This window comes from Hipposideros armiger, unplaced genomic scaffold (genome assembly GCF_001890085.2).
Source record: "Hipposideros armiger isolate ML-2016 unplaced genomic scaffold, ASM189008v1 scaffold_145, whole genome shotgun sequence".
NCBI classification, from domain to species: domain Eukaryota; kingdom Metazoa; phylum Chordata; class Mammalia; order Chiroptera; family Hipposideridae; genus Hipposideros; species Hipposideros armiger.
This window is the reverse complement of record NW_017731495.1, coordinates 751,681-769,437: the sequence shown is the minus strand read 5'-3', so window position 1 is coordinate 769,437 and position 17,757 is coordinate 751,681. Positions and strand designations below refer to the sequence as shown.

General features: G+C 41.3%; 1 protein-coding gene across 9 annotated transcripts in view; it reads right to left on the bottom strand.

The window, feature by feature from the left end:
* The window catches only part of MPPED2 (metallophosphoesterase domain containing 2), a 187,466-nt gene that overhangs the window by 81,070 nt on the left and 88,639 nt on the right, over window positions 1–17,757 (bottom strand). For all 9 annotated transcript variants that reach the window (XR_002124892.1, XM_019650701.1, XM_019650708.1 and 6 more), the window contains exon 4: window positions 8,968–9,193. Coding sequence is in view for 8 of the 9 variants with exons in the window: in XM_019650701.1 (XP_019506246.1) it covers window positions 8,968–9,193 (226 nt within the window). In the remaining variant the exon portion in view is untranslated. The remainder of the gene's footprint in view (window positions 1–8,967; window positions 9,194–17,757) is intronic.

Genomic DNA, 17,757 nt, shown 5'->3' with positions numbered 1-17,757 from the left:
CACACACACACACACACACACACATGAATAGAGGTAACCATTTTTCTAGAATAAGTTTCCTATTCATGTCATTTCTGCCCCTCTTTGTTTCTCCCCTTTATACCATCAAAAAAAAACAAGGAAAGAAAAAGCAAACAAACAAAACAAAAACATAATAGCTATTACAAAAACTACATGACTAAGTGCCAGGAACTTAACATACATCATACATTTTAATCCCATGAACAATATACTGAGTAGTGAAAACAATAAAGGCTTCGGGGGTTGGGCTTCTCTGCTTCTGCTACCTAGGAAATGAGTGTCCTTGAGTGAGTTATTTAACTTCTATAGCCTTCAATTTTATCTTCTCTCAAATGGGAGTAATATTACCTTCTTTATAGGCTTGCTGTGACGCTTGAAATCAATGTTATATAAGGTGCCTCTATGTGGGTCAGGCTCAACAAATAGTAGTTATTATTATTTGCATACCCATTTGACAGATAAAACTGTGTGAGATGAAATAACTTGCTTAACAAGGTAAAGGAGTTCCGAACCATAAAACTGAGACTCACGCTCCCTGGGAGTAGCTGTTTCTAAAGGCCAAAGCCTACGCCTCTATGGCACTCACTGCCTTCCCCCTTCAATAGGTATAACAGGATCGCAACTATTTAACCTACGCCGGGCCTGGGGATTAGGCTATTCCAGGCATGTCTTCCTGCTGGGGATGTCCTCCCAGACGTTTGTTAACCTGAGGAACTGATCATTTAAGGGAAGAGAGAATCGGCTGGAAGAGCTCAGCCCAATTCCAACAAAGATTTCATTGTCAGAGGGGTGCTCCTAGGCACAACATGGTCTGGCCTGCTCCCCTGTCAGCCTCCCATGGGCGTATAGGTGAGTCCTTGGGAGGGTGAGTAACGTAGTTCTTTGATGGCCCTCTCACAGGACAGCCTAGAAGGGCACGAGGCTTCTCCCCTGTCTGGCACAGAACACAGGATGGCTTTGATTATCATATATTCCATTGTAAAACATCACAAGGGGTAGAAGACAAGCCCTGAGGCTATGCAGATGTGGTGCCTGGCAGAAAGGGAGCGCTCCGTGGAAGCGGCGACCTCCTAACTGTGGCCCGAAGCCCACCTCCCCTGCATCACAGCGCTTCAGGAGGATTAAAGGAACCGGTGTAGTTACCCGGCTTACTTGTGAGCATAGCTGAGCTACAGGGGAGAAGATGGGTGCCGGAAGGAAGGCAGAGCAGCAGCAGCAGCAGCAGCAGCGGCTGGAGCTAGGTAAATATGGGTCAAAGCTGTCAGCGGGACTGCAATGGACTCACTATCTGATAATACCTGGAGAAAGTCATGTTCCACTTAGAGCTCAGAGTGCAAGATGAGAAATCCACATTTGTCAAATAGCTTGAAAATAAATGGTACAGAGTCTACATGACTTTAATTCAATTCTAAGAATTCAACCATTGAGAATTCAACCACTGCGATAACAGAATACTAAGTATGTGATAACTGGTTCCTAATGTCCAAAGGGTCTTCTGAGGGCCCACCTGGTCTAGCTTCCCTACCAAGCTCACACTTTACGCTCACTTCTATTCCTGCAGCTTGAAGAGGCAGTCTCTCTCCAAATCTAACAGACACTCTCATAGCTGCTCACAACACGGAGATAAGGCATCTGAGGTAAAGAAACAACAATAAAGAGCTTAAAAATACTGTTGGAGCCTTTCTTTGAAAACTCTCACTGCCTTTAAGTTAAATTTGTCCAACTACTCCCATTCCTCACCTTTACTAAATCTGGAGCGATGCTGCTATGCTTTCTATATTTCTGAATGTTCAGGAAGGATCTAGATATGTTCACGATGCTCAAGGACATAATTTAGTACTTTGTTTCATTCCATTATGCTCTACCATCTCTATTCCTCCTTGTAGATTGATGGCAACACTGGACCTTGTATTGGAAGTATTCTCTTTCCTTTTACAACTGGGTGTCTCATCTGTGTAGACCCTCGGTCCATCAGCCATAGACACAGCTCAACGACCACCACCCTTATTTATTCATTCATTTATTCAGTAGATATGGATAGAGTACCCACTACTGTCCAGACACTGGGCTAGCCTAGGGTGTGCATAGAGAACAAAGCCGACAGGATTCCTGCCCTCATGGAGTTTACAGCCACTGTACAATCTCCTTCCACCCACCAGCAGTAACTCGGGGTTAAAAAGAAGCCTGTCAATGTGACATGAAAAAATGAAAGAACAGCCAGCAGTCAGTGGGCTGGGTCTCAACGTGAAGGTCCAAGTCTTCTTGGTAGCATGGTTCTGGGGACCATGTCACACCTGATGTTAGTGGGGGCACATGACCAGCAGTTCCTTCTTGGTGCATATGCCCTGGGCTGCTATCTCTCTCTCTCACCCGCTACTTGGTGATTCAGAGGGAAAAAGCCACATGCACCCGATACTTGCCCCCTTGATGAGTGTGCAAAGGAAATGGAAGTTGTCTCTATGGGGCACAAAGACCAGAAGGAGCGATCTACGTGCTATGACACACTGAGATGTAGATTTTTCATTTTTAACACCCTAGGTTCTGGAGCATACCATGTAAAAGATACTGGACAATTCACTCGTTCTGTCCCCTCAACACTCCCCTTCCCCCCTGCAAATATCTCACCACTGATTCTGAGCACCCCTGAAGAGCACTGGCCTGGATTTCTGTGTCCTTTTTTAGTAACCAGATGGAAACAGCCAAGTCTCCTAATGGGCCCCTTCCTGAGTTGGCTCAGGTTAAGGAAGAGAAGGACACCTGTGGTCGGTAGGCTATCCTGGCTTAGTCTAAAGGACTCAGCAAAGGAACTCTGGATTCTAGTACTATTTCTCCCCAGCTAACTCTGCGACTGAGGGTCAGTGTCCTCCCCTGTCAAAAACTCTATTTTGGTCTCCTCTGTCAAAAGGAGGCAATACTGACATGTAAACACTTGTAAATGCTGGCTATTATTATTATTATTATTATTATTATTATTATTATTATTATTACTACATACCATGCTTATTTTAATTGTTCAGAATTGTTTTTTTTTACTTAAATTTTAATTATTTAGAACTGTGGGGAAGCCCAAATGCAGTAACACATGTGAAAGTTCTGTGAGTGAAATATACCATCCAAATGTAAGTTTATTATTGTCACTTGCGAATGGAGTTAGCCTCTCAGAATGAACACACAGGCAAAAATTTAAGTTATGCCAATGGCTGATATTAAGCATAACTGAATGCATACAAATGCTTCCATGCCACATTCGTCTATACAACTACCACCAGCACGTCAGGTAAAGGCACCATGACAGGCTTGAGAGGTTTGGACAGAGTGGGTAGAAAGGAACTAGTTCGATCCAACATCACAGGCTCTGCGTAAATGGCCTTTCAAAACAGTATTTACTGATACGGCTATCAATGGGAGGTAGGAAGCAAAGCGATCGGTTTTGCTTTCTCCTTTTTCAAATAAACAGGGCAGTTGTTAAACCAGAAATGAATCTGATCCCGTGCGGCATTCAGAGCAGTCGGCTGCATTCTGAAACAGGCAAAAATGTAAACAGAGCCTGAAACTCTAGAGCCAGGCAAAGCAGCCATAGATTTCATAATGGGCGAGTCTATAGGCCCTGAGCCAAGAAAAATGAAATATTAGCCTGAGCCTTTAAACAGAATCATGTAAAAGCAGAGTGCATATTTGTTTAACACACACACACACACACACACACACACACACACACACACACACACACACGCCTTCTGTGCCAATACCTTTCTGAACCCTCCTGAATAAAAGCTGGAATCCCTGAGAACGTGGTAGAGAACAAATATTGTTCATATAGTTCTGGTTCTTTAGCATGAAAGGACTTTCCCTATTGGACACGGAGATCTTTCTTTCTTTCTTTCTTTCTTTCTTTCTTTCTTTCTTTCTTTCTTTCTTTCTTTCTTCCTTCCTTCCTTCCTTCCTTCCTTCCTTCCTTCCTTTCTTTCTTCTTTCTTTTCCTTTCTTTCTTTCTTTCTTCCTTTCTTTCTTCCTCCCTCTCTCCCTCCCGCCCCCTCCTTCCTTCCTTCTTTTTTTACCCAAGTTAATTACAAAGTATGACAGTGAAAATAAAATAAATGAGCCCATTCCACCCTTCCCCATATCTGAATTCTATCATATGAGCTGTCAATTGGTTTTCTAATCCTCTCACTCAATATCTGCTGTTAATTTGTTCGCTATTTCAAGAACTTGAAGACTGTCAGCAAAATACATGATGCATTACCAAACTTATAATTGGAAATAAAAGCATCTGAAGCTTTTCTGACAGGGCAAACATAAAGTACTACTGCACTGATCAGAACAAGGAAACGTGAGCAACCTTGTAGTTATGGGCATGCAAGCACAATTATAAACGCTACAGACTTACTCCCACTTTGAAAAAATGCTGAAAAAAATCACATCTAAATGAATGAATGAACTCAACATGTTTAGAAGAAATGAGGGGAAGAGAGGAGGGGGGAAAAATCATCCTGCTCATACTGCCTCTGAAAATGCAACTCAGTGGGCTTTCTCTCGTTCTTTCAGCCATTTTAGAATTACAGTGCCGAGGCCCGATCTAATTTTCCTGCTGCAGAAGTTAAGGCACTTCCTCCACAGTTACTAAATCTGACAAATTACACCTGGGTCTACTCTAACATGAAAAAGTGTGCTCTTTGTTCCTGACCCCTTGGTCAGTGTAGAGATCAAATTCCTGGACACCAGAAAGCCCCACTCATATTCATTAAAAGCCACGGGAGACCAGCTCTGCATTTCTGTTCAACAGGGGAATGAGGCGCAGGCTATTGCTGAAGAATGCAACTGCTCTGCTCCGCTCGGAGCAATACAGACTTTTTCCTTTCAGCAGTTTGGCGGCTGATCAATTACTACCTGAATGTTTTTTTTTTTTCTACACAGCATCTTAGTACCAAAAGAACAGTTGAAATCAGAAAAAAGGAAGGCTTTAGTCGATGTTTAAAATGCCAAGTCCCACCAGTGAGTTTACTGAAATTTGCTTGCACTAATATGTTGGTTACAGATCAGTAACCAAAAATACAAAGATGATTTTAAAATTCCACCTCCCCTCTACCCTGGCCAGACAAGCAATTATCATAGTGGCTCATATTTGAATTTTGTCTCCTCTTTCTAACCACATTCAGTCTTTGAAAAAGACATTACAGAACTGAGAGCGATCACAAAGAGGAAATCAGGAACCATCTTGGCGGCAGAGTATCCACACGAGGGATCCAAGAAATCCACACGCTTTCCTGTTATGACAGCCAAGTCCAAAGCGGAAGGAACTAACTGCCTGGCAACACAAGATCGTCTTCTTCTGTCTCCCAAAGAAGGAGAGAAAATCATAATAGTTAGATAAGTTAAGAAAAGGTATCACTGAATTGCCACTCCCCAAAATGACAACACATCGTGCCTGATTCCTTTCTTCAAGATTCTTGGAAGAATAAGATGGTGAAGGAACACCATACAGAAGTCGCAGAACCTGCCATTAAGGCTTCCCGAGACACGGGTGTCCCCTGGAACATGTCAACTCTTATCCTCCTTCCAAGAGAGCACTTTTCTTCCAGGACAAGGCATCCCACTTACAACATCTTCAGTGTAGGCCACTGAATTCTCCCAGACCCATCAAACCACATCCAAAGCCTTTTCCTTGGGGTTCTAAGTACCACAGCGCACTCCAACTGTGAACACACATGAACGCTCTGGAATGGTGTAAGTTATTTTCCACACACAAATTCCTGCTAAATTTTAAATTGGGAGATACTACTTTCCCTCCCCTGATCTTTAGGAAGCGTTCAGCTGTGCTACAAGTTATAAACATGTAAAGAATACAGACTAACATTCCTTTTCTATAGTGAAACCAACTCACAATCCACAGTTTTCTAAATACATGAGTTATAGCTATCTTCCTGGTCAGATGGCAATTACTTTTGAGAAACCTATGACAGGATGGAAATCCTTAGTATCGAGGTTATTTTGATTTCTATTTTGAAATTAAAACCACTAGCAACAGAAGCAAATCAGAACTTAATATTCCCTCCAAAAAAGTCATTGGAAAAGCATGGAAATCAAACTGAAATCAGTTTACATTACTTTCGGGGTTGCACTAACTAATGGATTACTAAGCAGGCATTCACCTGTGGGTGAATCTCAGAACCTAACTTCTGAAGGAAGAAGAGTGGTAGCTTGGCCCCTGATCAAAATCTTAATAGTGAAAGAGGTTAATAATTGTACATGATATTAAAATAATCAAGCATGCCTGCAAATATGAATATTCTTTGAAGATTCTGACTTTGACGACCATTTAAGTGAGTGGCATATATGCGAGTGACTAGGACAGATCTCAGTGACCCTGTTTTTACCAATGGAGAAGTTCAAGTTAAGTGATTTACCTAGTGTCACCCAATCAGTAGAGGCTGAACTGGGGCCAGAGCCCATCCCATCTGACTCCTAATGCAACAGTCCTCACATGCAGCTAACAAAGGTACAAAGTACAATGGAAACACCACCAACCCCACAATATCAGGAATAGCTAACACTAATGCTTACTTTATGCCAGGAAGTCTTCTTGGCATAGATTAATGCTGTGGATGCATTAACTCATGTTTGCTCCTAACAAACATGTGAGAGGAGTAATGTTGCTATCTCCCACTTTGGAGACGAGAAAACAGACACACGGAGAGGTTCAGAAACTCACCCAGGTCCCAGGGCTGAATAAGCGGGAGGGCTGGGAAAAATCTGCCCTCCCCACAGAAATGCTAAGATAGGCATTCTTAATTCAAAGTTCAGATTATCAGCAGTCCTGGAAATACGAATTTTAACAAAATATCTTGACAGTGATATCTAAACTATGGATGCCTCCAAAATACAGGATGAAACTGGAATTTCCTTTTCGTCAAGCTCTATATTCTTGCTCAAAAGACAAAGCAGCAACAGTTCCAATGGGTGAGACAGATTCCATGTAAAGATCTGCCTCATAGTACAGAAACAGTTCAAACTTTCTAGTTTGAATCTGCTCAGATAATGGAGAAAGTCTGCTGTCATCATTTCAGCAACCTTCAATCCAGGGATCTCAGAACATCCTGCTTGCTCAGGAAGAGCCTTCAGTCTTTTGTGCCCTTCGAAGGTTTTTCAAAAATCATCTGAAGTTATTGAAAATAATGACCGTGACTCCATGTAGAGCTTCTCTGCCAATCAGAGTTCATTTCTCAACTACGAGACAGTCACTAAGAAGTGGAATGGAAAGCTGGGAAAGCTCTTTCTCCTGCCCTTTCTCCACAAATGCTAATATCAACATCCCACGCTACCCTGAGATCCATTTTCAGATTCGTGTTTGAGAAGACTAATTTCTGCTGTGTATTCTCTTTGCCCTTAACCGCCCCCCTCTCACATATAAAAAAATTGATGGATGTACATTAATAAAGATGGATATAACCCCTGCAGATTATAACCACCAGTTACCACACCACTGCCACCACCACCTATGCCCTATCCTGTACCTTCTCATCAGGCTCCAATTACGATGCTGCCATTTAGTTTCTGTGTGATTCTTGAGCAGTGACTTAACCTTTCTGTGCCCGAGTTTTTTCATCTGCCAAATGAGGATCATAATCGTGCCCATTTCTTAAAGGTATTTGAAAGAAAATGAGATAATAGATATAAAGGACATAGAATAGTGCCTAGCATAGAGTAAGGACTCAGTTACGAGTTCACAATCATTGTCAGGTTGATTTTAAACACAAATATACTTCCTGCATCCACTGGATACCAACTAGTAAAGCTAGAAAAATAAATTTACAGGAATTATCTCAATTTTCTATTCTATAGAGGACAAACCAAACTGTTGAGTGGGGTGGCCAATCTGAATTTACTCTGTGCTCTTTCAGCTTTCTCTGCAACTCCTAGCGCAGAACTGAGATCCTTTTCCAGGTTGGGAGAGTAAAAGTTAATTCTGCTGCTCTGTATATGCATAGAGCTCTCAAAAAGTAAAGAGATAAGTAAATAAAAATCCAAGACTCCTTTGATATTGATCTTCTAACACTCCCATTTTAAAGATGAAAAAAACTGGCTCTGGAGGCTCAAGTTCATAGAAACACTTAATGACAGAGCTGAGACCAGAAACCATGAATTAAGCAAACCACCAGGTACTCTTTAAAATCCAAATGTCACCCAATTCAATCCTCATAATAGCCCTCTAAAAGTAAGTATTATTTCCACCCTCTTAGAGATGCGGAAACTGAGGCTCATCCTCTGTGAATTAACTTCTTCAAAACCAGACGGCTGACAACAGAGATAGCCAAGATCAAAATGCTTCTTGTCTGACCCCAAAGACTATGCCCCTGCTTTAAGTTTTCTAGAGCTCAGTGCTGGAGTTCTCAGCACTGAGCTCTCAACGTGTGACTTCCAAACTGTGCATCAGCCTCGTCTAGGGAGCTTGGAAAAATACAGATTCCTGGGCTCCAGCTCAGGAAGGAGCATGAGCTGGGGGATAGGGCTTCAAAATCTGTATTTCTTCAGAGTTGGTCAGGTGGTTTTGATGTGTAGCAAGATTCGTGAAACCTGAACCTAAGCAAGGTATTTTTTGAGTGCTTCCGGTTTAAAACAAGAGGGAAGTGAGTTACCTACCGAAGACCGACAGAATGTTCAGGGTAGCTGAATCTGTGTGAAGGGGAACAATGGCGAACTTTTCCCAATCCTTCTGTGTCCCAGACATACATGCAGCCCCGCCCATATCTGCAAACCCCACTCCTGCCTAAAGGCATCTGCCTCACAGTGAAAATGACCAGCACTGCACTCTGCAGCAGTACCAGGCTCTGTGTTATGTTGGAAACAACAGCAATAAGGGTTTCTTTCCAGTTGCATCCTTTTCCTTTAAAGCACCTAAGTCTGCTATGGAAAAAACGGAAGGGGAAGTCTGTTCGAGTGAATACTTACCAAGGTGCACCGTATATCCTGAATCCCTTCACTGTTACCTCCGAGTCTTGTAAGTAAATACTGTTTGTCAGGAGGGACTGAACGTTGTCAAAGTCCTCTGGTTTCAATTTGGACACAGAGGGGAAACGGTAGTAGTCCTGTTTAACAAGGTCTGCCATGAATTCCTTATCAAATGTCAGTTCATGATTCCCAGCAATCACTATTTTATATTCATATGGTAGGTTTCCTGAAATAAGAAAAAAAAAGAGCACCAATTAGCACGTTCATTTCCCATCACGAAGTACAACAGCCGAGACTGCGTGATTAGCAGACGGTATACCCAAATGAACTAGCTCATGCATTCCTTTATATTTCCATGGGAACCACAATTTATGACTACTCCTTTATGCTAACAAAAATGACAATAAACGGGATATGGGAAGCTGCTACGAAGCTAAAATGCTACTAAGAAGACATTAAGTTTTCTGGTTCCATTTCCTTTTTCTATATGCTACAGATTCACTGTGATGAATTCACACTGTGATGAAGCCACACTGTGATGAGTCCAGCAAAAAGCTCCTTAATCACAATCCTTATAGAAGGTCTGGACTTGGTCTGGCACTCAAAAAATAAGCGGATTGCATCGTAAGGCATATAAATATAGAATCAATACATTGTACACCTGAAACTAATATAATATTGTATGTCAACTATACTTTAATAAAAAAAATAAGCCAACCAACTATCTTAACTCAGATAACTGCTAGATTTTTAGTACATCCTTCATACAAAGACATGGCATAGCCAAACATTCCACAATTTACATAAATGACACGAACTATTATACATAGTTCAATTTTATACGGCAAGTTAAAGTTTACCTTTTGGCTTATGAATAAAAAAACCCCAATAATAATGCCTCCCCCCACCACATTAGAAGGCTAACTTTTCACCCATTGGGGATAGGAGAAAAAAGTGTAAAGCTTAACCCCCTTTTAATATTTATGGTATGGAAATGTGAGTTCTCGGTGTGTGCTTTTTATGCAAAAGTTTCCCGATCAAAATGAGATAATTCTGGGAAGAAGAATGAAAGCTATAAAGGAAAACCCAAACACCAGACTTCTGCATAGATTTATAATGTTTGAATAAAGTACAGATCATACATATTAATAACTCACCGTGATGCTATAAGAACCAAAATCCAAAGGGAGATAGTGCCGGGCAGCTGTCCCCATCCTGAAATTAATGCCCTTTTCTATTCATTTTCATTACCCGTCTCTCAAGCCTCACTGCTGGGCTGCTGCTCATTTCATTTTATTTTATTTCATTTTATTTTGAGAGGAAAAAGGGCGGGACAATGGTGTCTGTAATTCCAGCTTCCTGAGAGTCCTGGGTGCAACACAAAATTAATGTTTCCTACCATGCCAGGAAGAATGAAGGCTGCCACTAGCACGAAACTGGATACACTTGTTGTAAGAATCGGTCCTTACCAGCAAGCCAGCGTCAATGATTTTAATTAATGAAGCTTAGTGGGCAACAGAAGTATGTTTTGGGGGGACTGGCAAATTCTGTCATTGGTCCATTTGGATTTTAGCAATGCAAACTAGAGATTACACGGTGAAGTCCACGATCCCAGCAGCACACTGCAAGCATATCTGCTAATAGCGAAATGATTTTTAAGATCACCAGGACATGCATTGTAATGCTGCTGGTTTTTCTTTAACTTGCATTTTAGGTTCCTAGCAGTAATAGAATTGCATATATAGCATGTGGCTTAATGGGGAGGCTGAAGAGAGAGGGAAGCAGTCAGGAAATAACACTGCAGAAAGAAGAGACTGAAAACATGATGTCCAAGTGTCAATGACTATCCATGACGACTAGCCCACAATGCTGTGTGACATGTCTTTGGCCTCAGTTATTTGCAAGGTGAACAGCTCACGGAAAATAGGAAGCCTCTCTCAAATATTAATACATGTTTATGTAAGTTTATAATCTGCATTAGCAGAAGGCAACAAGGAGTGTGATGTATATTGCAGGCTACTTGGATAGAATGACGATATTTTGCACAACTCCCTGCACTTAAAATACAGATGAAAGGTATATTAAATAAGCTGCAAATTCCCAGCACTGCACACTCTGGCAATTTGTGAGATGCCCCACAACTCTACTACCATGGCTCTGTGACCCAATTGACCTAAGAGCACACCCCCAGGTTCACCCGTGCTCCCAAGGCCAGAACAAGGCTGAAGTGTTTTCCTGGACAGTAATTTGCTCCAAGGCAGGTCCTACCAGCATGAATCTTTGAGCAACTCTATTTATATAAGTCACGCTGCAGCTGCCCGGTTCCCCTTCAATCACTCACGATGATGGACTCACTGTAAACCCTTTCTTTATGCACCACTGCTCTTTGCAAGAGGACTTGGCTTCTTGCTTTCTCCATGTTAGAGCTTTGGTTCAGAGATGGCATGCGTGAGACTGGGAAGCAAGGCAGAGGATGTACATTTTTCCCCTTCAGACCAGTTTTTCTTTTTTTTTTTCTTTTTTTTTTAATGTAAAACGGCTGCAAAGTAAATCTTCTTCAGGAAGACAGAACTCTTTGGTGTCTTTTAAATCAAATTTGGAGACTCGGCATAAAGAAGTAGCCACCAAAATGAAGAGCTGCAGAAACAGTAATGATATTTACACATTGCCCACAAACCCATGTCTTTCTGAGAATCCAATAGCAGTTTCCAACTTCCATTCTCTGTTACCTATGTTATAAGATTGTCTGACATATTTTCTTTTTTGCTGAACTGACCTTTCATCTATAATCTGTCAACCTTTATGTTTTATATGAAAAGTGTAAGCAGGGTAGCTGACACATCTCCTGTTACTTGATGGCATTTTAGTTTTTTTTCCAGACTAGATTAATTTGGAAGGCTCTGCAGTGAAGCTCCAAACTTCTTAGTATTTAAATAGCACCATTTTAACACTGTCAAAGAGGTGCTTTCTTTTATCCATTTTATTCAGATGAACCCATAAAAGCTGACTTGCCTGAATAAAAAAGAAAAAAAAATCAAGGCCACATACAGTTATTCTAATATGAAAAATTTTTTGCTTTGAACGACCTAAAGAACTCGATCAAATAACCAGTTCCATCTTTCCCAAGAGATGATATATGTTCTACCAGTGATATACAAGATTGTTTTAGGTGGAGTGGAGATGAGGTTTTGGCAAAATGTCAAATAGTGTATGTTTTAAAAATATATATTTGGAAAAATACAACATAACAGTGCAAGTAATGATACCAGGGGTGCCAAAAAAATATATACACATGACTTGTATTCATCTTTTGTTATCAGTTTGTATTATTAAAATTTTAATACAGTTTTTTTTCTTAAAATGTGTGTACATTTTTTGGCACCCTCTGTATATAGCTTGTTTTCCATTTTTCATTTATGTGTATATATACATATATATGTATACATATATACATGTATATGTGTATATTATATATATATATACATAATATGAGATGATTTAAAGAAAAATATTGAGCAAATAATAGTACAGATCATTCACAGATATGTCAAAGTGATGACTGTAGCAAGTGAATGAATAAAATGTGGGAAACTAGCCCATCAGCTCAGGTTAGAGCTATAGAACATAAGGTCTTAGAGGCAACAATTAAGTATTACTCTAATCTGTATCTTCTACTGTATCTGTATTGCCTAGTGGTGTCACGTCAATAGATACTCACTGAAAAATGAAAGTCAGCTGGGACTTCACTGCTACTCGACAGTTTTAATCATCCCACACTCTTGCCATTGCCTATTCTCTAAGCAGCCATCACAAAACTTTTCCAGGTTCTTCCCTAGCTCCCATGTTCCTTTTGATTCCCCACTTGGCATACAATGTGTCCTCTAATCTCAAGGTAACCTCTCTTCACTCCCTCCTGTTCACTTTCTATCACTCCATCTGTTTGCATCTGCTCATCTTTCTAATAATTGGCCTCTTATTCCCATTCCTCTCATTCCCACTGGCATTTTCCTTTCTCAGACATCGCTCCGATATTTTGAGTCTCTCTCTCTCTCTCTCTCTCTCTCTCTCTCTCTCTCTCTCTCTCTCTCTCTCAGCTTCTTCCTTAGTGAGTTTATGTTTACCTATCCCAAGAAAACAAAATCAAGCTGCCCTTCATTCATACACACACACACACACACACACACACCTCACATACAATCGTAAAACATCCCTAACTTTGCTTCTTCTTTGAGGTGCTTCCTCATTTCACAAAGAGGATTCCAGAAGCTTGCAGCTGGTAGGTCAAAGTCAGCCCACAGATACAGTATAGTTAGCCCTCAAATGTGTTTTATTTTTTTTTAATTGAACTAACATTTAGAAATCAGGAGACATCACACAAAAAAAGCTCTTGGTTTCTAGCTTCTTTTAAAAAATCAAAAGATTAGGCAATACTGACCTCCAGTGTGCTACAGACCTCCCCACTCCCTATTACTTCTCATACCTGACCTACTTCCCATATTTGTGTTGCCTGATGGGCCACTCTAGTAATAGTATTAGCAACTTAGAGACAAATGGTTGCTCAGAATTCACCCTATGCAACCTGGCTTCTGTTTCTATTCCCTTCCAAAAGCTTCCCTGGAATATCAGTTATAATCTCCTCATAGCCAAAGCCAGAACTTTTTTTTTTTTAAGATTTTATTGGGGAATTGGAGGGGAACAGCACTGGGAAATCAGGGAAGGGGAACAGACAAGTTGCTGTCCTTTTGTTCTTCAGTCTAGTTGTGCAGGACGTTGCCTCACTGGCCCATGTTGGTATTATCATTGCGCTCTTCCCGGGTGAGGCAGATTGGTCGCCAGTCACTGGACGGCCACTCATGGCGGCCCTTGGCAGCTCACACCGGCTGCCGGGCGCTCACACTAGCTGCTGGCCATACATGGTAGCTTATGGCAGCCCACTGCAGTAGGGGCTGCAGCCTACACCGTCGCCGGCGACTCATGGCAGCCCAGCTCCAGGTTGAGCTGTTGTTTACCATCTTAGCTGTAGAGGGCAGTGTCACTGGCCCCCATGTGGGACCCGAACCGGGACCCTGCTGCTCAGAGCTGGCATCCCAAGCCAGCTCTTAACCAACGTGCCACTTGGCCGGCCCCAGAACTTTTTTTCAATTCTCATCTCCACTACTCACACCAGAATGACAGCTCTGTCCTTCGAAGTACATATTCCCTTGATTATTGATACTGTACTCTCCAGTTTTCCTCCTCCCTCTCTGATAGTTTTTTTTCCTCTCTCTTCTTTCTCATCTCCCTTTGCATTGCAGCTGACTTATTACACCTCCCCCTTTATCTTTACTTCAATGGGTATTATTTAATATTTTCTTACTGTTATGTCTCACATTTCTAGTCTTGGTAATTCAATTTTTAAACGATTACAGTTTAAACCATGGAGGCAGCATGGGGCTACGAGTGGGGACTCAGCAGGCTTTGCCACATGTTAGCTGCATGACCTTAGATGGAGTCTTTATGTTCTCTAAAGAGCATTAGCAAATGGGGGTAATAATTGCACTCACCTGATAGGTTGTGTTCAAGATAAAATGAGAAAAAGCTTCTAAAGCATATGAATGGTCTGAAGTAAACAATCAGTGAATGCTAATTAGTTTTATTAAATTTTTTTCAGTTTTGCTTTTTTTTCATATGACTTGTCTCCCCCTAGACTGCGAGGTCTTTGAAGGCATGGATCATGGCTTGTGGTTCCTTGTGTGACCCATAGTGCCCTGTTCAATACCTTCTGCATGGCAGGCACACAACTAGTATCCATTGAGTAAGTGAGGGGATGGATGAACCTCTGCAAGGTTTGCCAGGTGCTTCCTTTGGAGAATTCCAGGAGCTAAGCTTGTTATCTTGGGCTATGACACAGTTTAAACCAGTGTCACGTTCTTCCCCCTGCCCCCAGATTCAGTCTAGCCCAATAATCTCCAACAAACTGTTTTTCAACTGTAGTTTCCTGAAATATAAATGGAGGGAAAATAATAATACTACCCCTAAGGTTTGGTGTGCATTAAACAAAATACTGCATGTAAAGAACCTATAAATTCTAACACTTCATAATGACTCAGTAGCTGTGTTATAGTAATTATTATAATGATTACCCTTCCCAGCTGTTATCTAAGAAGATATTAGATTATCTACCAATTGAATTAACCCCTGGTCACAAAGGCACCATGTCACTATTCTCAAAGAAAAGCATCTGAAGATGGAAAAGAAAACTTGGATTTTCCAAAGGCAGAAACTGGCATGGTCCACAACACCCTTCAAGTTAACAAAAGTATTATTAAGGTCATTAAGGCACATTAAGGATGTGGAGGTGATATTGGGCGGGCCTGTGAGGGCTCAAGCTGCAAACAGTGCAAACCCAGACACTTCTGTAAAGATAACTCTAAACATGCAAAATGTGTACCTTGAATACATCATTTCCTTCCTTTCTCTGTTTTCCAGCCACCCATCTCTTTTAATATTTACTGAATACCAAAAAAATGTGCCAGCATTGGCTTCTCATTCACAGTGAACAGTAAAACCTGTGATACATACTAGTAAGATCCAGATTTTATTTCTCTCAAGAGTGACTACTCATTTGGAAGGTCCTGAATATCTTCCTGGAATCTTCTATTAGTGTGTATAGAAGCATAGAATATTTAGAAAAGTTTAAGATTTTTCAGTATGCACATGTCTCATACATCCATAACAACTTTAAAGGAGACACACAGAGAATTGTGTCAAGGTCAGACTTCCTACTTGATCAAATTCTGGACATTTAATGTGTCACTTAAAGTGGCTCCCGTGAATCACAGCACATGAACTCAGAAGGATCCTCAGAGAGAGACTGAGCTGATGATTGAAAAGCTGTGCTCTGTGAGCCTCCCACGGCTGGAGGAGAGCAACATGAGGAAAGAGACGAGGTCATCTGGGAAGGTCCGTTCGCATATTCCCACAGCAATACTGCTTTCCTTTACTTGACAATTTAAGGGAAGCTTTCCTTTGAAGAATATTACTTCTGGCTTAAAAACACTATTAAACAACCCATTGGTTGATCCAATTTCATTTTAGTGATGAAGAAACTGAGGGCCAGGGAAGTGCTGCTGCTTGTTAAGCAAAGTCACAGGCCAAGTTGGTAGCACGAGTGAGACAAGAATTGCACTTTTGCCTCAAGGGCTAGTTATTCTTTCAGATGATTCCAAATTTTTAACAGCCATATGAAGCCTGGCTCCAGACCTACCTCTTACATGAGTCCTCCACATACCATTCCTCCATCTACGGTGATCTTTTCTCTAGTTCTAGGCAGCCATGGCCTTTTTCTGTTTATATCATGAAACAGAATTCCCCATTTTAGATGTTTCCCTGGTTATGTCATGATTTCCCCTCCACAGGACATCAAGCAGTGTCAGCCCCACACGATGACAACATGCACCCTGGCTCAATTAAGGCATTCCCCAAATGCTACTGCAGCTGTGGGTGTAATTTCTTACTCACTAGCTCCCGGAAGAATGTGGGAGCTTACCCAAGGGAGGGAAGGTCACAGGCTCAAGAAGGAGAAGGGTAAAAACACCTCTGCTCAACTTTATGCAGGGTCTCAGAATTTAAAAAAGTGTTGGCTATGTTATGGGAACTAAGAGGAGACTTCGACAGGAGAACGCAAGTTCAAAGTAATAAACCCAAATGCCTACAGAAACCAGGGAGGTAAATCAGAAACGTGAATTAGACTAGGTAGAAGGAATAGAGAGAGAGTAGTGAGGATGAGGCCACATTTGCGTCACCATTTTAAAATAAGCATATATAAGCACTGCTTTGGCCAAACAAGATTCCTTGCTAGCTTGCTTCTTCCCCCCACACCACCAATAAAAATTAATGTCCTTCAAAATTAAGCATTGTAAAATTGCAACCTATTATTCTGCTATAAATCATTATAGATTGCACTCCTCTAGAAAACCCAAGTTCAGGTCAAACCAAAATCCAAGGTCAATTCCAGAATAGTCACTTTTCTTGGGAATCTTTCTTGCCACCTGCTGGAAGATGGGTTCTACATCATAGTATTCATTCTTCATGAATGGGAATATGGGAAGTAGAGCGAATGACAAATACCGTCTTTCCTATGCCCCATTTTTATCAGGGACCTGATATGTTGTCTCCTATTTATTATGCTAAAATCAAGAGAAAAAATATATATATAAAAAAAACAACCCAAAGTACAACAGTTGTTCTTCACACAGGAGAGCATCTCAAAGCAAGCATGGCTTGCCAGGTCTCCTGGGTAAAAGAAAGTTTAGTTGTAGAAAGGTGACAAATTTCAAGATCTCCAATCTATGCGCCTACTCCCCTCAAGGCTCCTAAATTATAGACTTTGAAAATAAATGAGAAAACCAAAAATGTTTGTGGCTTAACATTTATTAAATAAAGCTCACTATGGGGCAAGAAGAAAACAACACAGAGATGACAAGACAGAGGGAAAACCTGCGATGGCTGTCAGATGCCCAGGAAAATCAAGCTCGCGAGGCGCAGCCTTCGGGCTCACTTCCGCTTGCCAATGTACTAGAAAACAAACTCACTTTCTGCGACTAAAAAGAATAAAATAGATATACAGTCGGGTCTATCATTATGGGAGATTACTAACCAAAAGAGATATACTACAATCACATTTCTGAAACCTTCAGTCTGCATGGGGCAGGGCCAGGGGTGTGTTTTTAAAACACTGTCCTCTAAAGCCAGTGTTATAGGGCCGGCCGAGTGGCGCGATGGTTAAGAACTGGCTTGGGACGCCAGAGG